General features: G+C 35.9%; 1 protein-coding gene and 1 non-coding gene across 15 annotated transcripts in view; both read right to left on the minus strand.

Annotated features, from left to right (window-relative positions):
* The window catches only part of SENP7 (SUMO specific peptidase 7), a 185,669-nt gene that overhangs the window by 40,239 nt on the left and 120,913 nt on the right, over positions 1-24,517 (minus strand). For 11 of the 14 annotated variants that reach the window (XM_070368720.1, XM_070368746.1, XM_070368744.1 and 8 more), the window contains 5 exons: positions 23,450-23,559; positions 9,637-9,818; positions 6,625-6,964; positions 5,192-5,349; positions 2,270-2,416 (listed from right to left, as the gene is read on the minus strand). In XM_070368720.1, the coding sequence (XP_070224821.1) occupies positions 2,270-2,416; positions 5,192-5,349; positions 6,625-6,964; positions 9,637-9,818; positions 23,450-23,559 (937 nt within the window). The remainder of the gene's footprint in view (positions 1-2,269; positions 2,417-5,191; positions 5,350-6,624; positions 6,965-9,636; positions 9,819-23,449; positions 23,560-24,517) is intronic. The other 3 variants (XM_070368745.1, XM_070368740.1, XM_070368722.1) reach the window with 1 other exon arrangement.
* TRNAS-GGA (transfer RNA serine (anticodon GGA)) lies at positions 16,193-16,264 on the minus strand. The gene has a single exon. It is a non-coding gene; the product is annotated as a tRNA-Ser (tRNA).

Here is a 24,517-nt window from a genome sequence, read left to right on the forward strand (position 1 = left end):
AACTAATGTTTATAAGTGCCTATTTAAGTGTGAGCCATTTATGTAAAGTATAAGAGGGAGTAAAATATGGTTCCTCATCACAAGATGCTTAAAGTCTAATAGAGAGATCTAGGCAAGAATACAAACAAAAACACAAAGAATCAATCTTACAACAGATGTACAAACAAAGCGCTGTAAGTACACAGTAAAAGGAGAAGTTAATTCTGGCTAGGAAGAAGAAATCAGGAAAGGTTTTCGGGAAGAGGAGGTATTTCAGATAAGCCTTAAAATATTTTAACAGGCAGAAAAAAGTAGTGAGAAAATATAGAGAACTGAGCAAAATCCAGCATGGCTTTCATATATAAAATGTGAGGCATTAATATTGAAAAGAAAGTGGAAAAATAAGAGGAACTATTCCTGGATATCCTTAAAGTAACAAGTTTAGGAATTTGGAGAGCTCTGTTGTTCAGACACTTGGTCGTCTAAGACTCTTTGCGACCCCATAGACTGCAGAGTGCCACGCTTCCCTCTTCTTCACCATCTCCCAGAGCTTACTCAAACTCATGTCCATTGAGTTGGTGATGCCATCCAACGATCTCTTCCTCTGTCATCCCCTTCTCCTCCTGTCTTCAATCTTTCCCAGCATTAGGGTCTTTTCTAATGAGTCAGTTCTTTACATCAGGGGACCAAAGTACTGAAGCTTCAGCTTCAGCACCAATCCTTTCAATGCATATTCAGGATTGATTTCCTTTAGAATTAACCAGTTTGATCTCCTTGCAGTCCAAGGGACTCTCAAGAGTCTTCTCCAATACCACAGTTCACAAGCATCGATTCTTCAGCACTCAGCCTTCAGCACTCAAATCCACACGTGACTACTGGAAAAACCATAGTTTTGACTATGTGGACCTTTGTTGACAAAGCAATATCTGTTTTTTAATATGCTGTCTAGGTTTGTCATAGCTTTTCTTCCAAGGAGCAAGCATCTTTCTATTTCATGGCTGCAATCACCATCTGCAGTGATTTGGGAGGCCAATAAAATAGTCTCTCACTGTTTCCATTGTTTCCCCATCTATTTACCATGAAGTGATGGGACCAGATGCCATGATCTTAGTTTTTTAAATGCTGAATTTTAAACCAGCTTTTTCACTATCCTCTTTCACCTTCATCAAGAGGCTCTTTAATTCCTCTTCACTTTCTGCCATAAGGGTGGTACCATCTGCATATCTGAGGTTATTGATATTTCTCACAGCAATCTTGATTCCAATTTTGATTTTGGCAGCATGAATCCAGAAGATTCTTGCTTCATCCAGCCAGTATTTTGCTGGAGAGCCTGGAGGGCTGCAGTCCATGGGGTCGCAAAGAGTCAGACACAACTGAGCAACCAAGCACAGCACTCTGCATATAAGTTAAATGAGCAGGGTGAGAATATACAGCCTTGACATACTCCTTTCCCTATTTGGAACTAATCTGTTGTTCCATGTCCGGTTCTAACTGTTGCTTCTTGACCTACATACAGATTTCTCAGGAGGCAGGTCAGGTGGTCTGGTATTTCCATCTCCTTAAGAATTTTTCACAGTTTGTTGTGATCCACATAGTCAAAGGCTTTAGCATTGTCAATAAAGCAGAAGTAGATGTTTCTCTGGAATTCTTTTGCTTTTTCTATGATCCAACAGATGTTGGCAATTTGATCTCTGGCTCCTCTGCCTTTTCTAAATCCAGCTTGAACATCTAGAAGTTCTCAGTTCACACAGTATTGAAGCCTAGCTTGGAGGATTTTGAGCATTGCTTTGCTAGTATGTAAAATTAAAGCAATTGTACAGTAATTTGAACAATCTTTGGCATTGCCCTTCTTTGGGATTGGAATGAAAACTGACCTTTTCTAGTCCTGTGGCCACTGCTAAGTTTTCCAAATTTACAATAATTTAAACTCAGTTTATAATAATTTAAATTAATAAAATAAGATTCACTCTTTTTGCTATCAATTATACTCCAAAGAAATATTTACTTTACCATCAAATAAGTGTTAGAACCCAAAGAATATCAGTGTTGCACATGATTCTTTTCATACATAATCTTCATTAGAGTAGTCAGATTAGAGACATGATTTTAGGGCATTCCTCTACAGTTTCAAAATTTCCTATTTAAAGATATGTTTCAAAACAGATATAATAACATATTCAAAATGTCCTATATAAACTAATATCAATTCCATTTTCATTTGCACTAAAGAGGCAATCTGAAAATTGACCTTGCCCAAAAGCAAAACTAAAGAAAAAATATATATACTTACTGTAACACAACCTTTAGAAGCTCCTTTTATTTTACCAATATAAACAGAAGTAAATATAAAATCCAGTTGTAGATCCATCTCATTCTTAGGTATAAGACAGGAAATGTTTTCCATGACAGGATTATATGAACATAATTCAGATGAAGTCTAACAACAAAAAAATTATAAAATGCATGTAATGCTAAGTATTATATAAATGTTGACAATGATTTTTTAAGTCATATACGTCTTTAAATTATCATTAATGAGTTTGTGAAGGATTTTACACTGTTCTTACTGTCAAGAAATAGTTATCTAGATTTTTCCCTTAAAAAGTATGATTTACTTTGATAAAATTACTCTAGTTGAATTCTAAATTAATTCCATAGGGCCTACAATACAGAAATACATCCTTCTCTGTATCAAATTCATGATTTTAAATTCAGTATTCCCTAATGGGCTTTATTTATTTTTAACTCAGCAAAAATAAATTAAGATTTATATAATGTTTAGTTTAACATGCGTTTTTAAATATCTCTTCTAGTCACCAGAACAACCCCATAGGGCAAGTTATTTTTTTATTTATGCATTTCATAAGTAGAGCTAATAGATGTTTGGACTGGTTAAGTGACTTGCTTAAAATAACACTGCTACTAAGAAGCAAAACTAAGACAAATCAGCTTTCTATCTGCAGGTCAAGGGATATTTCAAGCATATAAAATTGTTTCTATAAACCAAGATGATGCTGTTAGCTATTGCATTCTTAGTGCACAAGAAGGGATATAACTGCCTAAGAAGCACTGATATATCAAATCTATATGATTTACTATGTGCACTATGTCTCAAAAATCATTCCACTTCTCCTCAAAAAATTCACAACTCTGCTTTTAAGTTATAATAGACGACCAGGCAGTATCAACAGCAGCAATTTTCCATGATCTCTTCTGAGTTCTACAATGCTTTCAGATGACTTTTTCAATTCCATATTTGCATAGCTGTTGCACATTATGCCTCTTTAACCTTGATATTGCTAATGACCAAATAAACCACGAGTAGAGCAATTATTGGAGAAGGCAATGGCACCCCACTCCAGTACTCTTGCCTGGAAAATCCCATGGACGGAGGAGCCTGGTAGGCTGCAGTCTGGGGCTGCAAAGAGTCGGATACGACTGAGCGACTTCACTTTCACTTTTCACTTTCTTGCATTGGAGAAGGAAATGGCAACCCACTCCAGTATTCTTGCCTGGAGAATCCCAGGGACAGGGGAGCCTGGTAGGCTGCCGTCTATCGGGTCGCACAGAGTCGGACACAACTGAAGCGACTTAGCAGCAGAGTAATTATGCATGGGTATTCACTCTCCTACCTCTAGAAAACGCTGATTAATCTTCACCTCAAACATGCGCTCTACTCATTATTTTTAATCCAGCTCACAATGCCATTTATCTGCTTAACAGAATTTTTTATCATTCTCATCTTTTATTGTTTACTGTACTCTTCTTATCCCTTAAGCAAAAAAGGGGGAATCTAATCAACTACAGATGGTTCTAATTAGTCAAATAACTGTGTGTTTTAAGTGATAAATTGAGAAGAGGAGTTATAAAAAATTCCTTATTGGGTCTCACAACTGGTAAAGACTAACTGCCTTTTAAAAATGGTCAATTCATACTTCTAACAACTTCATTTAAAACTGGAAACAAGGAAGGGTGCAGAGGTATATTCTGCCTAACAGATCTTGGTAGATCTCTATGTTATTTACTGCTTGGCTGTGATCATATGTTGTCAGCTCTACAAGGGATATAATTTTCCTTTAACATGATCATTTCATACTGCACTGTTAATTTACATGCTGCCAAGGGAACTGCAGTTCATTTAGAATTTTGAACGCATTATCAACACTTTTATAGCTACACTATCAGGTAGGCTGCTGGCCCAGATGGGCAACAATTGCTACATTTTAACAAAAATTCACAACACAACTACTGAGGTGATTTCTGTATGAAGTAACAAATGCAACAGAAACACCCATGAAATAATAATCAACCTATCAGACTGTTTTCATTGAACTGACTAAATTCTTCATCACACTCTACAGAGTAACAGTCTTTGCATTATTCAAAAACAATTAACATAAGTTAACCATAATTCTGCACTGGTAGTGACTGACAATCATTTCTTTAAAACAGGAAAATCAGAAGCTGATAATATGAATGAATACTGACAATAAATAACTTGAACCTTACTTTAGAGCTATACTCTTCTAAGACGTATGTCAAAAACACCACTGGCTGACATTAAACCAACACACACTTCCACTTCTGTAAGAAGGAAGAGACAAAGGACTTATCAAACTGATAGGTTTGTGACACTTTTCTAAATGCTTTCATATGTTGTTTCATTTAATACTCAAAATAATCTTGTGAAATAGGTGTTATCACTCTCATTTAGTATATAAGTAAACAGGCTTAAAGAAGTTAAGGGACTTGTCCAAATGGCAGATCCAAGATCTGAACACAGCTCTGTATAGCTCAAGATGTCAGGTTCTTTCCTCTATATCACGCTTTTTTAATAGCATGTGAGGAAAAGGAATAATTCCAAGTAGCCCTTGTACTACAAAACTACACAAATACCAGAAACCATTTCATTCTAGAAAATATTTTGATAAAGTACTTAAATGTCCAATGAGAAACCAAAAAGAGAATATTTGAGTCAGAATATTTAGACTAAAAAAATAAAACTGACCAAAAGAAAAATGATATTAAGCCTTTCACTTCAAAATAAAGACAATTATATGCTTCCCTCAAACTAATACAAAAGTTATCTTAGAATTCAAACTAAGAAATATGTTATTTTTACATAATATTCTGCTTGATGAAACAAAAAAATAGTCATTAGCCAATAGTGTATATTTCACTGTTAATCTGTGAGAAGACAGAAATAAATTACCTGTACAGACTCACAAGTAATCAATGGTAGTTCTGACACTACTGGTTCAGAAGTACTCTCACTTTCATGAGAAATGGCATCATCCTGCTTAGGCTGTAATTTAAGAATTTCTGAACTTTTATGTTCAGTGGGTCCTTCTTCATCACTAGAAACAACAACTAAAATGGAAAAATGTATTTTTTTTAATGTGTCACAATAATCACATATAAAAAGAGAATTTTCTAACTCATGCAATGTATCTTTAATAATTCCACTGAACTGAATAATCTAACTTTATTCAGTTTCGATAGGAGCCCATCATTCATTATCTGATTTATGCTGCTACTGCTGCTGTTAAGTCGCTTCAGTCGTGTCCGACTCTGTGCGACCCCATAGATGGTAGCCCACCAGGCTCTGCTGTCCCTGGGATTCTCCAGGCAAGAACACTGGAGTGGGTTGCCATTTCCTTCTCCAATGCTACTTGCATACAATGTTTTCACATCAGTGCTATTATTTGGCAGTTATCTGCAACCTTACTCTCTGGAGGAAGAAGGTATTTTAAAATAGATAAAGCCATTAGGATAACTTAGGAACAGATTCTAGTTCTAATAATATATTATTGCCATCATTCTCGGAGAAGGCAATGGCACCCCACTCCAGCACTCTTGCCTGGAAAATCCCATGGACGGAGGAGCCTGGTAGGGTGCAGTCCATGGGGTCGCTAAGAGTCAGACATGACTGAACGACTTCACTTTCACTTTTCACTTTCATGCATTGGAGAAGGAAATGGCAACCCACTCTAGTATTCTTGCCTGGAGAATCCCAGGGACGGGGGAGCCTGGTAGGCTGCCGTCTATGGGGTCGCACAGAGTCGGACACGACTGAAGCGATTTAGCAGCAGCAGCAGCCATCATTCTAAATTGTACTTTAAGTCCTGTTACATTAGTTTCTTCTAGGAGGAAGAAATGAATGGCAAGGGAAAAATGTGGGAGACTAGTCACTAGATATCCTTTAGAACCTTTTTTGTACCATGTGACTGTATCAAATACTTGAAAATTAAAATCAAAATTAATGACAATAAATAAATAGCACTTAAACTCTCTGTACTTCAGTTCAATCAATCAAAATGACAATAATGGTCCTTACAGATTTGTGCCAAAAAAAACCCAAAAAACTGATGAGATACTGATGAGTACACTAATAAAAAAAAATTACTTCTGCTTCCAAGTACTCCATTCCTTACCTAAATCAATACTACAAAATTAATGACATCCCAAAACTCCAAGTCTTTTTTTTCCTGAAGGTAATATATTCCTGAATATATTTCCTGAAGGTAATATACACGGATGTAATAAATAACACAGTGCCTCAGCAAAATTTCTTTGACAGAAGAAATAAAACAACTAAGCAGAGTAGAGACAATTAATAGCTTTTATTATCCTCATGTTACTTACTTGGTTCAGCAGAGATAAATGATAGGTTCCCTTCACTGTGTTCACTTAAAACAGGTTTTTCTATTGTGTTCAATTCATTCTCATCCTTCACAACCAGAGTAGAATTCCCCACAGTATCAGAGGAAATAGAGCTCTCAAAAGTTTCCATGGCTGAACATCCAGAGGTCATTTGAGGAGAAGCACTCAAAGCCAACTCCTGACCACAATCTGAGGGTAGTTGAGCAAAATCACTTTCTATGGATTCATATGTAACTTCTTCAAACAGTTTTGGATCCTCATGATAGTTTTCACTTGACTTTTCCAACTCAGTGAATACTGCTGGGTCATTTTCTTGCTCTTTCTGAACATAAATAAATGCATATGAAAATCAGCATTTTTCAAATTTAGCTAACATGAAGAATCTTTTTTAAGTTTAAATTCCTATAAAAGTAAAAATACTATATCATTTCTATAATTATAGGAATAGAAAAGTACACAATTACACTATATTACTTGCAAAAGTCTCTCAAGTATTAATATACAGATATAAAGCTTGGTCTATCCAATCAGATGCCTAAATAGTTTTTAAAAGGATGGGAAGGGGAAACACCCATATTTACAAGTGGTTCAGAAGGGTCCCACAATCTAAGTCAACTTTAAATAAGAGAAAAATTTTTTACAGCTTTACTTTGCAAAAGAGGCCATTTGACATTATGTGACTTTAGTTACAAGAGCAAAAAAAATAAAAACTTAGGATAACAATATGAAAAATTAAGAAAATCAATCACTGCCTTCATATCTCTCAGTTCAGTCGCTCAGTCATGTCCAACTCTTTGTGACCCTATGGACTGCAACACATCAGGCCTCCCTGTCCATCACCAACTCCTGGAGTCTACTCAAACACATGTCCATTGAGTCGGTGATGCCATCCAGCCATCTCATCCTCTGTCATCCCCTTCTCCTCCTGCCTGCAATCCCTCCCAGCATCAGGGTCTTTTCCAATGAGTCAACTCTTCGCATGAGGTGGCCAAAGTACTGGAGTTTCAGCTTCAGGATCAGTCCTTCCAATGAACACCCAGGACTGATTTCCTTTAGGATGGACTGGTTGGATCTCCTTACAGTCCAAGGGACTCTCAAGAGTCTTCTCCAACACCACAGTTCAAAAGCATCAATTCTTCGGCGCTCAGCTTTCTTCACAGTCCAACTCTCACATCCACACATGACCACTGGAAAAACCATAGCCTTGACTAGACAGACCTTTGTTGGCAAAGTAATGTCTCTTCTTTTTGAATACGCTATCTAGGTTGGTCATAACTTTGTTTCAAGGTGTAAGCGTCTTTTAATTTCATGGCTGCACTCACCATCTGCAGTGATTTTGGAGCCCCCAAAAATAAGGTCTGACACTGTTTCCACTGTTTCCCCACCTATTTCCCATGAAGTGATGGGACCGGATGCCATGATCTTCGCTTTCTGAATGTTGAGCTTTAAGCCAACTTTTTCACTCTCCTCTTTCACTTTCATCAAGAGGCTCTTTAGTTCCTCTTCACTTTCTGCCATAAGGGTGGTGTCATCTGCATATGTGAGGTTATTGATATTTCTCAAGGCAATCTTGATTTCAGCTTGTGCTTCTTCCAGTCCAGCGTTTCTCATGATGTACTCTGCATGTAAGTTAAATAAGCAGGGTGACAATATACAGCCTTGACGTACTCATTTTCCTATTTGGAACCAGTCTGTTGTTCCAAGTCCAGTTCTAACTGTTGCTTCCTGACCTACATATAGGTTTCTCAAGAGGCAGGTCAGGTGGTCTGGTATTCCCATCTCTTTCAGAATTTTCCACAGTTTATTATGATCCACACAGTCAAAGGCTTTGGCATAGTCAATAAAGCAGCAATAGATGTTTTTCTGGAACTCTCTTGCTTTTTCCATGATCCAGCAGATGTTGGCAATTTGATCTCTGGTTCCTCTCCCTTTTCTAAAACCAGCTTGAACATCTGGAAGTTCATGGTTCACATATTGCTAAAGCCACACATCTCCTTTACCATATAAATCTAAATCATGTTTATAATTATAACTCAAAGGCACTGCAAAGTCCTGAAATGCCTTGTGAATCAAAGGACTCAAAAAGCTATCTCCAAAAAACAAAAAGCTATCTCCTTACACTTTTATTGTTAACTATACACTAAGTTTTTGAAACTAAGTAACGTATGCATTAAGTATTATAATTTCTGCAACAGATTTCCTAAACTCTGGAAAAAGAGAAGTCTATAGCAACTGGAAGTAAACTACTACTGATAAAATAGTCTGGTAATAATTTCACAGACCAAGTGAAAAGCAATTGGCTAGATAGTATGACTGTTATGTGGTTAAAATAAGACAGAGAGAAGAAATACATCTGTAGGACATATAACAAACCACTAAATATAAAGGCTGGTATCAGAGGAGAAATAGTTTAAACTTTTTTACTTGTTCATAATATAGTTAGCACTCTATATGTGCCGGTTCCACCAACTGTGGGTTCCACCAACTGCAAATGGAAAATATTTCCAGAAACATAATTCTAGGGATTTACAAAAGGCAAAACTTTAATTTATCATGCACAGGCCACTATTTACATAGCATTTATTTTTCACATCCATTTATGTAACATTTACAATGTATTAGTTGCAAGCAGTCTAGAGATGATTTAAAATGTACAGGAAGATGCAGATTATATGCAAATATTAAACCATTTAATATAAGAGATTTAATTTAAACGTCTATGGATTTGGTATATCCAAGGTCCTGGAACTAACATACTGTAGGATACTCAGTGATGACTGTATTTGAAATTTGTTCCCATAACTATTACTGCAAGAAAAATATTTTAAGTTGCATTTAAAGTATTAAAAAAAAAAAAAACAGAATCAAAAAATAGGCAAAGAAAAAAGTCTGATGATAAAATCAGAAAGCTAGAAGAACATTATTTGGTCACAGTCAATTCATTTTTATCATAGGACAAATTATTTCATATGACATCTAAATACCTCTACTTACTGTCTGTTCTGCTGACTTATACAGAGAAGCAGGATTATAAGTATCAGGTAAATTACTTCTAAGCCTTTTCTTTCTCTTCCTGGAAATCAGAGTGGGTTCCATTCTTGAAACAGAATTTGTATCATCCTTGTTTCTACTCCCCACTTCAAGATGGTCACAATCTCTACTTCCACTACTGAGGTCTAAAAAACAAAAGAGACATTTTTGGCCAAAAAGTACAGAAAGGATCCTCTTCAGAAGAGCTCAAAGAAAATCATCAAAATTGCTATACTACTCTCAGAGCTAGTTTTTTTAAACTCTACTGTTAAATAAGCACACCAACATGGATAAATATAAAGACACATCCCATCTTAAACTGCATTCACAAAGCAAATGTTCATTGTACAAAAAATATGAGATAAAGGAAATATATTAAAAGGTAGTATTAGTAACCAAAGTAAAGCAATCAAACCATATTTTGCTTTTGCTATAATTGCATTTGACTATGATAAAGAAAAGTCTTAATAAAATTTTGAAAATTAGTGTCTTAAATGCTTTTTAAATTCACTGTCATTTTAGAAATTACAACTAATTTAGACACTGGTTTTCTTTTTTAAATGTAAGTTTTAATACATATATTTAGTAACTGAAAAGGGACAATAATTTGAAACAGTAGAGTACTGATCACTGCTCTCTTAAAAGAAGCCAAAATATTTCTCCTCAGCAGACAATTGTGGTATGTAATCATTCATAAGGCAATCAATTACTTTCAGTTTATTTCTTTTTTGAAAAAAAATCAAGACCTTTAATTTTAAATCTCCAATAAATCTATTACCCTACGGAAAGGAGGGGCCTCCCTGGTTGGCTTAGATGGTAAAGAATCTGCCTGCAATGCAGGAGACCTGGGTGCAAGCCCTGGGACGGGAAGATCCTTTGGAGAAGGAAATGGCTACCTACTCCAGCCTTCTTGCCTAGAAAATTCCAAGGACAGAGGAGCCTGGCAGAGTCCATGGGGTTGCAAAGAGTCAGACATGACTTAGCGACTAACATGTTATCACAGAAAAGGAAGTGCTACCTTTTTAAAGTCAACAAAGTATTATTATGAAATGCATTTCAAGTATTATCAAACATGCATAGTATTTCAGTTATCAAATATATGTACTATACAAAAATACGTTCCAGAAGGTTCTACCTAAAGTTATCCTAACTAACTGAAGATTATCCTGAATTTTTTTGCTTTCTGAATTATATCATATAAGTACCAACTCAGATATTATACCATTTTATATAAGAGATTTAAGCATTTATGGATTTGGTATGTCCAGGGTGCTGGAATTCACACAAAGCAAGTCCCAAAGCAGCTTCCTTGAATTCATAAACTTAAACCCATGTAACACTGACTGTTCTGACCACTTCATTTACTCAACACTACACACCTTCTATTCAAATTACTCTTGCTCTTACTCTAGCTTTATAAACATCTAACAACTAACATTCATAATACTTCTTTTTCATTGCTTAAAATTAAGGCAGGCATGGGGACAGGACTGAGGCCAAAAACTCAAACCATGAACAGTCTTCCAAATTCCAAAGACAACTCTTAACTCTCTCCCCCAGAAAAATAAACTACCCCCAAATGATCAACACAGTATTTTGAAAAGCACAATAAATTTTATTTGCAATTCTATAAACTGTAATGGTTTCTTTTGTAAACTGTAAGCAGTGAAGGACAGGGAAACCCAGCGTGCTGCAGTCCATGGGGTCACAGAGAGTAGGCCATGACTGAGCAACTGAACAACAAAAACTAAAAAGGTAGTCAAATATAATTTCTACATATAATACTGGATCAAGCTATAATTTTGAAACATAAATACTACAGCAAAAGAAACTGATGCAGGATTAGCTCAAGATGGCAGAGTAGTTGGACAAGAGCTCATCACCTCCTTTTGAAAACATCAAAATCACCACTGAACAACCACCAACAAAAAAATGCTCAAATCCACCAAAAAAGGATACCCAATATCCAAAGACAAAAAGGAGTTCTCAGTGAGATGGTAGGAGGGGCACAATCACAATAAACTCAAGTTTCATACCCACAAGGTGGATGACTCAAAAAGGGGAAAACAATTTAACTACTGAAGTGAAAATTCGGAGCCCCACACCAGGCTTCCAAACCTGGGGGTCCAGCAACAGAAGGAAGAGTCCCCAGAGAATTTAACTATGAAGGCCAGTAGGGTTTGATCACAGGTTTTTCACAGGACTAAGTGAAACGGAGACTCCACTCTTAAAGCGCGCATACAAAGTCTGTGCAAACCAGAACCCACGGTCAAAAGGCAGTAACTTCATAAAGAGACTGGACAGACTTAACTGCTAGTATTGAAGGGCCTACTGGGGAGGCTTGGACTCACTGAAAGGGAAAAGAACACTGGCAACAGCAGTTCTAAATGACACACTAGACCAGGTGGACTTAATTGCTATCTACAGACCATTCCATCCAAAAGCAGAAGAATACACATTCTTCTCATGTGAAAATGGAATATTCTTTGCATTGAACACATGCTGGGCCACAAAGAGAGCACCAGTAAATTTTAAAACACTAAAATCATATCAAGCATCTTTTCCAACCAAAACACTATGAGACCAGAAATAAACTATGAGAAAAAAAACTAAAAAAAACAAGCATGTAGACTAAATATGCTATTAAACAGTCAATATAACACTGAAGAAATTAAGTTCAGTTCAGTCACTCAGTCATGTCCCACTCTTTGCAACCCCATGGACTGCAGCATACCAACTGCCCTGTCCATCACCAACTCCTGAACCTTGCTCAAACTCGAATAAATCGAATCAGTGATGCCCTCCAGTCATCTCATCCTCTGTTGTCCCCTTCTCCTCCCGCCTTCAATCTTTCCCAGCATCAGGGCCTTTACCATTGAGTCAGCTCTTCGCATTGGATGGCCAAAGTATTGAAGCTTCAGCTTCAGCATCAGTCTTTCCAATGAATATTCAGGATTGATTTCCTTTAGGATTGACTGGTTGGATCTCCTTGCAGTCCAAGGGACTCTCAAGAGTCTTCTCTAACACCACAGTTCAAAAGCATCAATTCTTCGGTGTTCAGCTATCTTTATGGTCCAACTGTCACATCCATACGTGACTACTGGAAAAACCATAGCTTTGACTAGATGGACCTTTGTCAGAAAAGTAATGTCTCTGCTTTTTAATATGTTGTCTGGTAGGTCATAGCTTTTCTTAAATGGAGCAAGCATCTTTGAATTTCATGGCTGCAGTCAAAATCTGGTACAGTGATTTTGGAGCCCAAAAAAATAAAGTCTCTCACCGTTTCCATTGTTTACCCATCTATTTGTCACGAAGTAATGGGACCAGACACCATTATCTTAGATTTTGAGTACTGAGTTTTAAGCCAGCTTTTTCACTCTCCTCTTTCACTTTCATCAAGAAGCTCCTCAGTTCCTCTTCATTTTCTGCCATAAGGGTGGTGGCATCTGCATATCTGTGGTTATTGATATTTCTCCCGGCAATCTTGACTCTGGCTTATGCTTCATCCAGCCGGACATTTCACATGATATACTCTGCATATAGGCTAAATAAGCAGGGTAATAATACACACCCTTGACATACTCCTTTCCCAATTTGGAAACAATATATTGTTCCATGCCTGGTTTTAACTTTTGCTTCTTGACCTGCAACAGACTTCTCAGGAGGCAGGAAAGGTGGTCTAGTATTCCCATCTCTTGAGGAATTTTCCACACTTTGATGAGATCCACAAAGTCAAAGGTTTTGGCATAGTCAATAAAGCAGATGTTTCTCTGGAACTTTCTTCTTTTTCTATAATCCCCTGGATGGTGGCAATCTGATCTCTGGTTCCTCTGCCTTTTCTAAATCCAGCTTCAACATCTGGAATTTCACAGTTCACATACTGCTGAAGATTCACTTGGAGAATTTTGAGCATTACTTTGCTAGCATGTGAGATGAATGCAATTGTGCAGTCATTTGAACATTCTTTGGCATTGCCTTTCTTTGGAATTGGAATGAAAACTGACCTTTTCCAGTCCTGCGGCCACTGCTGACTTTTCCAAATTTGCTGGCATATTGGGTGCAGCACTTTTACAGAATCATCTTTTAGGACTTGAAATAGCTCAGCTGGAATTCCATCACCTCCACTAGCTTTGTTCATAGTGATGCTTTAAGGCCCACTTGACTTTGCACTTCAGGATGTCTGGCTCTAGGTGAGTGATCACACCACCATGGTTATCTGGGTCGTGAAGATCTTTTTGGTACAGTTCTTCTGTGTATTCTTGCCATTTTTTCTTAATATCTTCTGCTTCTGTTAGGTCCATACCATTTCTGTCCTTTATTGTGCCCATCTTTGCATGAAATGTTCCCTTGGTATCTCTAATTTTCTTGAAGAGATCTCTGGTCTTTCCCATTCTATTGTTTTCCTCTATTTCTTTGCACTGATCACTGAGGAAGGCTTTCTTATCTCTCCTTGCTAGTCTCTGAAACTCTGCATTCAGATGGGTATAGCTTTCCTTTTCTCCTTTGCCTTCATCTTCTCTTCTTTTCTCAGCTATTTGTAAGGCCTCCTCAGACAACCACTTTGCCTTTTTGTATTTCTTTTGCTTGGGGATGGTCTTGATCATTGCCTCCTATACAATGTCACAAACCTCCATCCATAGTTCTTCAGGCACTCTATCAGATCTAATCCCTTGAATCTATTTGTCACTTCCACTGTATAATCGTAAGGGATTTGATTTAGGTCATACCTGAATGGTCCAGTGGTTTCCCTACTCTCTTCATTTATGTCCGAATTTTGCAATAAGGACTTTATGATATGAGCCACAGTCAGCTCCCAGTCTTGTTGTTTTTGACTGTATAGAGCTTCTGCATCTTTGGTTGCAAAGAATAAAATCAATCTGATTTCAGTACTTATGATTTGGTGACATCCATGTGTAGAGTCATCTCTTGTGTTGTTGGAAAAGGGTGTTTGCTATGACCAGTGCGTTCTCTTGGCAAAACTCTGTTAGCCTTTTCCCTGCTTCATTTTATACTCCAAGGCCAAATTTGCCTGTTATTCCAGGTATCTCTTGACTTCCTACTTTTGCATCCCAGTCCCTATAATGAAAAGGAAATCTTTTTTTGGTGTTAGTTCTAGAAGTTCTTGTAGGTCATCATAGAACCATTCAACTTCAGCTTCTTCTTCACTAGCAGTTGAGGCATAAACTTGGATTGTGTGTTAGTTGCTCAGTCATGTTTGACTCTGCAACTCCATGGATTAGGGCTCACCAGGTCCCTCCATCCACAGGATTTTCCAGGCAAGAATACTAGAGTGGTTTGCCATTCCCTTCTCCACAGGATCTTCCCAACCCATGAATCTAACCTGGGTCTCCCAATTTGTAGGCAAACTTTTTACCATCTGAGCCACTAGAGAAGACTCAAAGTGGAGCATAGACTTTATTACTGTGATATTGAATGGTTTGCCTTGGAAATGAACAGAGATCATTCTGCATTTTTGAGACTGTGCCCAAGTACTGCATTTCAGACTCTTCTGTTGATTATGAGGGCTACTCCATTTCTTCTAAGGGATTCTTGCCCAGGAATAGCATGAAAAGGCAAAAAGATATGACACTGAAAGATGAACTCCCCAAGTTGGTAGGTGTCCAATATGCTACTGGAGAAGAGTGGAGAAATAACTCCAGAAAAAATGAAGAGATGGAGCCAAAGCAAAAACAAATCCCAGTTGTGGACGTGATTGGTGATGAAGTAAATTCTGATGCTATGAAGAACAATATTGCATAGAACCTGAAATGTTAGGCTCATGAATCAAGATATATTGGAAGTGCTCAAATAGGAGATGGCGAGATTGAACACTTCAGGAATCAGTGAACTAAAACGATCTGGAATGGGTGAATTTAATTCAGATGATCATTGTATGCATTACTGTGGGCAAAAATCCCTTAGAAAAAATCAAAGAGGATATCAAACAAATACCTAAGGACAAATAAAATGAAAGCACAATGATCCAAAATCTATTGAGATGCAGCAAAAGCAGTTCTAAGAGAGAAGTTTATAGCAATACAATCTTACCTCTGGAAGCAAAAATCTCAAATAAACAACCTAAGCTTATACCTAAAGTGACTAGAGAAAGAACAACAAGCAAAATCTAAAGTTAGTAGACAAAAAGAAATCATACAGACCAGAGTAGATTTAAGTGAAATAGAGCCAAAGAAAACAACAGTAAAGATCAATGAAACTAAATGCTAGTTCTTTGAAAAATAAACAAAATTAATAAACCTTTAGCCAGAGTTATCGAGATAAAAGACTCAAATCAATATTAGAAATGAAAAAGAAGTTACAACTAATATCACAGAAATACAAAGGATCATAGCTGTATGCCAATAAAACAAGCTGGAAAAATTCTTGAAAGTGAAAGTGAAGTCGCTCAGTCATGTCTGACTCTTTGCAACTCCATGGACTGTAGCCTACCATGCTCCTCAGTCCATGGAATTCTCCAGGCAAGAGTACTGGAGTAGGTTGCCATTTCCTTCTCCAGGAGATCTTCCCAACCCAGGGATCGACCCTGGGTCTCCTGCATTCCAGGCAGACGCTTTAACCTCTGAGCCACCAGGGAAGGTACAATCTTTCAAGACTGAATCAGGAAGACAAAGAAAATATGAACAGACCAATTACAAGCATCAAAATTCAAACTATGACTTAAAAACTCCCAAAAAATAAAAGCCCAAGACCAGATGGCTTCAGAATTGAGTTCTATCAAACACTGAGAAAAAAGCTACACCTAGCCTTCTGAAACTGTTCCCAAAAACTGCAGAGGAAGGAAAACTCCCAAACAAATTCTGTCAAGCCACCATCATCCTGCTGTCAAAACCAGAAAAAGATATCACAAAAAAAGAAAATTACAGGCCAATATCACTGATGAACACAGTCACAGAAATCCTGAACAAAATACTAGCAATCTGAATTCAAGGATACATTAAAGGTGCATACACCATTATCACATTGGATTTATCCTAGGGATGCACGGATTTTTCAAAATCCACAAATCAGTGTGCTACACCACATCAACAAACTGAAGAGTAAAAGCCATATGATCATCCAAAAAGCTTTTCAAAAGAAAAGCTTTTGACAAAATTCAACACCCGTTTATAATAAAAACTCTCCAGAAAGTGGGCAACATAATAAAGGCCTACAAACCTACTGTTTGTAGAAACAAACCTACAGTTAACATCATACTCAGTAGTGAAAAGCTAAATGCATTTTCTCTGAGATCGAAACAAGATTAGGATGTCCACTCTCACCACATTTATTCAACATAGTTTTGGAAGTCCTAGCTATAGCAATCAAAGAAAATGAAATAAAAGGAATTCAAATTGGAAAAGAAATTAAATTGTCACTGTTTGCAGATGCATGATACTATACATAGAAAATTCTAAAGACACTACCAGGAAACTACTGCAGCTCATCAATTAATTTGGTAAAGCTGCAGGTTACAAATTAATACACAGAAATCTACTGCATTGCTATACACACACTAAAAATGAAAGATCAGAAAGAGAAATTAAGAAAACAATCCCATTCACCATCACATCAAAAAGAATAAAATACCTAGGAATAAACAAACCAAGACCTGTACTCCATAAACTATTAAGACACTCATGAAAGAAATAAAAAATGACACAAACAGATGGAAATATAGATCATGTACTTGGATTCAAAGTATCAATATTGTCAAAATGACTATACTACCAAAGGCAATCTACAGATTCAATACAATCTGTATCAAATTATCAATGGCATTTTTTATAGAACTAGAACAAAAAAATCTTAAAATTTGTATTGAGATACAAAAGACCCTGAATAGCCAAAGCAATCTTGGGAAAGAAAAATGAAGCTAAAGAAAGCATGCTGCTCCCTGACTTCAGACTATACACTTCAAAGCACAGTTATCCACACAGTAGGGTACAGGCACAAAAAGAAAGATAGGTAAATGGAATGGAATAAACAAACCCATGCATCTATGGTCAGTTAATCTATGAAAAAGAAGGCAAACTATAAAAAGGAGGAAAAAACAGTCCCTTCAATAAATGGTGCTAGGAAAACTGGACAGCTATATGTAAAAAAAAAAAAAAATGAAATTAGAAAATTCTTTAAAACCATACACAAAAATAAGCTTAACATACATTAAAGACCTAAATGTGAGACCACACACTATAAAACTCTTAGAGGAAAACATTGGCAAAACACTCTCTTGACAAAAACTGCAGCAATATATTTATGATCTATCTCCAAGAATAATGGAAATAAAAATAAAAATGAACAAATGAGAACTAAACTAAATGTTTTTGTACGGTTAAGGAATCATAAATAAATGAAAAGAGAATCCAAAACACAGGAGAAAACAATTGAAATGATGTGACCGACAAGGGATTAGTCTCCAAATTTTACAAACAGCTCATGTGACTTAATATCACAAAAAACAAACAATCCAATCAAAAATGGGCAGAAGATCAAACAGATACTTCCCCAAAGAAGATATACAGATGGCCAAGAGGCACATGAAAAGATGTTCAACATTACTAATTATTCAGTTCAGTTCAGTCGCTCAGTCGTATCCGACTATTTGCAATCCCATGAACTGCAGCACACCAGGCCTTCCTGTCCCTCACCAACACTTTGAGTTTGAGCTTACTCAAATTCATGTCCATCGAGTCAGTGATGCCATCAAACCATCTCATCCTTTGTCATACCCTTCTCCCGCCTTCAATTTTCCCCAGCATTAGGGTCTTTTCCAATGAGCCAGTTCTTCGCATCAGGTAGCCAAAGTACTAGAGTTTCAGCTTCAGCATCAGCCCTTTCAATGAATATTCAGGACTGATTTCCTTTAGGACTGACTGTTTGGATCTCTTTGCAGTCCAAGGGACTCTCAAGAGTCTCCTCCAACACAACAGTTCAAAAGCATCAATTCTTCGGTGCTCAGCTTTCTTTATAGTCCAACTCTCACATCCATACATTATTACTGAAAAAACCATAGCTTTGACTAGACAGGCATTTGTCAGCAAAGTAACGTCTTTGTTTTTTAATATACTGTCTCAGTTCAGTTCAGTTCAGTCGCTCAGTAATGTCCGACTCTTCGTTGGCAAAGTAATGTCTCTGCTTTTTAATATGCTATCTAGGTTGCTCATAACTTTCCTTTCAAGCAGCAAGCGTCTTTTAATTTCATGGCTGCAATCACCATCTACAATGGTTTTGGAGCCCAGAAAAATAACATCAGCTACAGTTTCCACTGTTTCCCTATCTATTTCCCATGAAGTGATGGGACCAGATGCCATGATCTTATTTTTCTGAATATTGAGCTTTAAGCCAACTTTTTCACTCTCCTCTTTCACTTTCATCAAGAGGCTCTTTAGTTCTTTGCTTTCTGCCATAAGGGTGGTGTCATCTGTGTATCTGAGGTCATCGATATTTCTCCCAGCAATCTTGATTCCAGCTTGTGCTTCATCCAGCCAGGCATTTCACATGATATACTCTGCACACAAGCTGAATAAGCAGGGTCACAATATATAGCCTTGACGTACTCCTTTCCTGATTTGGAACCAGTCTGTTGTTCCATGTCCAGTTCTAACTGTTGCTTCTTGACCTGCATACAGATTTCTCAGGACGCAGGTCAGGTGGTCTGGTATTCCCTTTAAGAATTTTCATGTTGATATATGGCAAAACCAATACAATATTGTAAATTTTAAAAAAAGGTGTTGCTTAAACCAATAGTTCTGAGAAATAAAACAGTGATTTCTTTAGCTCAAAAAAAAAAAAAAAGAATTTTCCACAGTTTGTTGTGATCCACACAGTCAAAGGCTTTAAAGCAGAAGCAGATATTTTTCTGGAACTCTCTTGCTCTTTGCTGATCCAACGGATGTTGGCAATTTGATCTCTGGTTCCTCTCACTTTTTGTAAATTCAGGTTGAACATCTGGTAGTTGATGGTTCAAAATTGCTAAAGCCTGGCTTGGAGAATTTTGAGCATTACTTTACTAGCGTGTGAGATGAGTGCAATTGTGCAGTAGTTTCAGCATTCTTTGGCATTGCCTTTCTTGGACTGGAATGAAAACCGACCTTTTCCAGTCCTGTGGCCACTGCTGAGTTTTCCAAATTTGCTGACATGTTGAGTGCAGCACTTTAACACCATCATCTTTTACGATTTGAGAGAAATGCAAATCAAAAGTATAATGATATCTATCACCTCACCCAGTCAAAATGGCTATCATCAAAAAATATACAAACAATAAATGCTAGAGAGGATGTGAAGAAAAGGGGACCCTCCTACATGTTTGGTGGGAATGTAAATTGGTGCCGTCACTACAGATAAGAGTATGGAGGTCTGCAAAAATAGAGCTACCATATGATCCTTCAATCCTACTCCTGGCCATATATCCAAAAAAACATAATCTGAAAGGATACATACACCTTAATATTCATTGCAGCACTGTTAACAATAACCACGATATGGAAGCAATCTAATAGCCATCAACATAAGAATGGATAAAGATATGGTACATATATACAATGGAATATTACTCAGCCATTAAAAAGAATAACATAATGCCATTCGCAGGAACATGGATGGACCTGGTGATTACCATACTGAGTGAAGTAAGTCCGACAGACAGAGATAAATATATGATATTTCTTATATGCAGAGTCTTATAAAAATGATACAAATGAACTTATTTACAAAACAGAAACAGACTCATAGACTTAGAGAACTATGGTTACCAGGGGGGAAGGGTAGGAGGAAAGAGTAATAGAATTTGGAGCTGACATGTACACATTTCTGTATTTAAAGTGGATAACCAAGGACTGCTATATAGCACAGGGAACTATGCTCAATATTCTGTAACAACCTAATTGGGAAAATAACTTGAAAAAGACACATGTATATTTAGATACATGTATATTTATAACTGAATTGCTTTGTAGTACACCTGAAACTAACACAATACGGTTAATCAACTATACTCCAATATAAAATATAAAATTTTTTAAAAACTGATGAAAGAACTAAGGCTTGGAAAACCCCAATATAGCAGTTTTCCTCCAAGAAGTTCACTAACTGCAAATCAGTCAAGAAAATCTCATGGGAAACTGGAATAAATGTATTAGATAGCATCAGACATTATTTTAAAAAAACAGGACTCTACCTGAAATATATATATATATATATATATATATTATTTAACTTGCAAATATCGTTACCATATAAAATTAAACAGCTAACAAATTCCTATAAACAAAAGAATGTTAAATATTTCCAATGTATTATATTCATAAAAGCAAGTTTTACAAGGCAAACTTAAGGCACTACAAAATAAAGGTATACTGAGTGTGAGGAATAGCTCAGTTGGTAAAGAAACTGCCTGCAATGCAGGAGACCTGGGTTTGATTCCTGGGTCAGGAAGAGCCACTGGAGAAAGAAATGGCAACCCATTCCAGTATTCTTGCCTGGAGAATCCCATGGACAGAGGAACATGGCAGGCTGCAGACCATGGGGTCGCAAGAGTCAGACACAACTTAGTGACTAAACCACAATGTTTGTATATGACAGATCATAACTAGACTTATCATGGTGATTATTTGAAATGTACAGAAATACTGAATCACTATGCTGTGTAACAGGAACTAATACAGTGTTGTATAATTTGATTATAATTCAAAAACAAAATCAGAAAATGAGACAAGATTTGTGGTTATCAGAGACAGGGGGAGGAAGAATCGAATGAAGGCAGTCAACATGTACAAAATTCCTATTATAAAATAAATAAGTTTTAAGAGACATAATATATAACATGACAAATGAAATTAACACTGCTCTACGTTATATATGAAAGTTGTTAAGAGTAAATCCTGAGTTCTCATCATAAGGAAAATTTTTTTCTAGATAGGTAAATGGAATGGAATAAAAAGCCCAGAAACAAAACCATGCATCTATATGAATAAATGGATGTTGACTAAACTCATTGTGATAATCATTTCATGATATATATAAATGAAATCATTATACTATTCACCTTAAACTTATACAGTGCTGTCAATTATAAAAAACTGGAAGAAAAAACTTTTTTCAGTGGTATACCTGGGATTTAATTCAGAACACCCATTAATTTATAGGCTTTTGTTAAACAATTGGTATTAGACACAATTATCTATAGGATGAAAAAACTGTGAGTTTTAATAATGTTTCAATAGCTAACTTTCTTTAAAACACTTTACCTAAGAGGAGAACCTTCAGGGATACTAAGAAACTATATAGTGCTTTTTTTATCATTCATTTTTCCCTGCTGTAAGTCTAGAATTTGTTACTTTGAAGGAATACTGAAGGACATAAATTAGAAAGCTTTTTATTTAACTATTCCTACTCTACCAAGAAAAGCAATGAAGGTTTAACAGTGTTTTGATGGTATCTGAATTGAGCCCACTTGCAAAAATACAAATCCACCTTTATTTTTATACTGTAAGCAAGGATAATTATTTCTAGGAAAAGGACAATTTGTTTAAAAAAAAAAAAAAGTCCTCCATTACATGCAGATCGTATTTAGTAATCAATTGAAAGATTACATCTACAGTCATAATACTTTCTCTAGAGACTGCCCTCGTAAGAGTTACAGCTGGTTTCCTATATACGTCAAAGATACTAGTTTCCTTGCAAGTGTTCTCTTCTATAAAAAAGAGTATTTAAAATGTGAAAACAACTGTGTTCCACATGAAATACAAAAAATTTTTACACAATATCATTAAAGGACCACCTTTTCTTGTGAATAATTTATAAAATCATTCAGAAAACAAAATATTTCAACTAGCTTGAAGCTATCAATAATCGAAGAGACCCTGGAAAGTGTTAGTTTCACACCTGACTAGTATATAAATTGGTTTTGGTGAAAATTTGTATATTAAATTATTTAAAAGTCTTTTTAAAAAGAGACAAAAAGAAGTCAATTCATTAATCCTACAGGCAAGAAAACCTACAATGAATATTTAGAAGTCTGGGATGTATTTACCTTTAAATTTGCTAAAAGTGACTTGTATTGGAATCCTCCTACTAGAGTTGAGAAAAATTCTAATGAATAAAGAATGTACCTGTGGCTGATTCATGTTGATGTATGGCAGAAACCAAGACAATGTAAAGCAAATGTCCTCACATTAAAAATAAATTAATTAAAAAAAAAAACAAGAATATATTTCATACTAGGAAGACAGGCAGTGGAAAGCCAATAATAATAATAGAATTAGCAATAATATCAATGACTAGACAGATCCATGGCTCAGACGGTAAAGAATCTGTCTACTAATGCAGGAGACCCAGGTTCGATCCCTGGGTCAGGAAGATCCCTTGGAGAAGGGCATGGCAACCCACTCCAGTATTCTCGCCTTGAGAATTCCATGGACTGAGGAGCCTGGCTGGCTATAGTCCATGAGGTCTCAAAGAGTCAGACATGACTCAGTGATAAACATTTTCACTTTCATGAAAGTAATATTTAGAAATAGACAAATTAACATTATAACTTTATTGCTATATGCCAGCCAAACAAAAAAATGACAAGAAATAATATTCAAATTTAACTTCCAGAATTAGTAAATAAATCAAGAGATGTACACTGTAGGATACAAATAGTAAATTTAGCAATTTTCTTTGTGTTGCTAAAAAATCTCTCTTTACTTTCATGGATAAATATAGTTATAACTCAAATAGTACTAAAACTACAATAGACAAAAATTCAAATGGCAACAGTTTTCTGAGGTTCACAAACCTTTAGGCTGAGTATCAGACATAAAAGAAATGCCATCATCATCTCTTCGTTTTTCTTTAGCGTAAGAAGTCTGCTTTGCATAATTGTCTGTCTTACTTGATTGTGAACTGCTGCAAAATAAAATATTATTACACTCAATTCTTCTAAGCAAAAATAAATTTAGAAGCCAGTTGGCATATATTCAAGATAAAAATAACAGATCACAAATAAAGTCTTATATAGCAGAGTATGTGGTCTGAACAGTAGAAAGAATATTAAACTATGATTTGAAAAATAAGTTCTCCTTCCTATTCTATCTTTAAATTCTCCATGTTTCTTTGAAAGAAAAAAACAAGAAATGTTTTATTCTTCCAAAATTGTGCACAGGCAAAGTGAACAAAGAAAAATACAAGTGCTAAATATATCAAAGGGATCTAAAAAGTAAACATTCCCTGAACACAAGTAGATGATAATCACACTTATGTGTAATCAAAAAATAAGTCAAAAGTAATCATTAATATGTTTGATGCATAGTTCACGTATCAGAAGTTACATACAAAATAAGACTTAGGGTGTGGTAACAAATTTTACCTACAGAGAAAATAGTTTAAAATATAAGCTACTGGTTAAATATTTCAAATGTATTAAAACCAAATTTTGGATGATTAACATAATATCACTACTATGAAAACATAATACAATAATAGTATGGGACATTAATACCTACCCCACTTTCAGTTATCATTAGATCATCCAGACCAAAAAAAAAAAAAATCAAGAAGGAACACTGGAGTGAACCATAAACTTGATCAAATAGACCTAACATGTTTTTATAAAACAACACAGAACATTCTCCAGGATGTTTTAAGATAGGTCACAAAGCAAATCTTAGCAAACTTAAGACACACACAAAAAAATCTCTCCTAATCACAAGAGCATAAAACAAGAAATCAATAACAGGAAGAAGTCTGAAAAATTCAAAAAAAATAGGAAGATTAAACAATGTGCTCCTGAAAATCAACTGGCTAAAGAAGAAACCAAAAGGAATATCAAGAAGTATCTTGAAACAAATATATACATAAGCAAAAA

The sequence above is a fragment of the Bos mutus genome, chromosome 1 (assembly GCF_027580195.1).
Source record: "Bos mutus isolate GX-2022 chromosome 1, NWIPB_WYAK_1.1, whole genome shotgun sequence".
NCBI classification, from domain to species: domain Eukaryota; kingdom Metazoa; phylum Chordata; class Mammalia; order Artiodactyla; family Bovidae; genus Bos; species Bos mutus.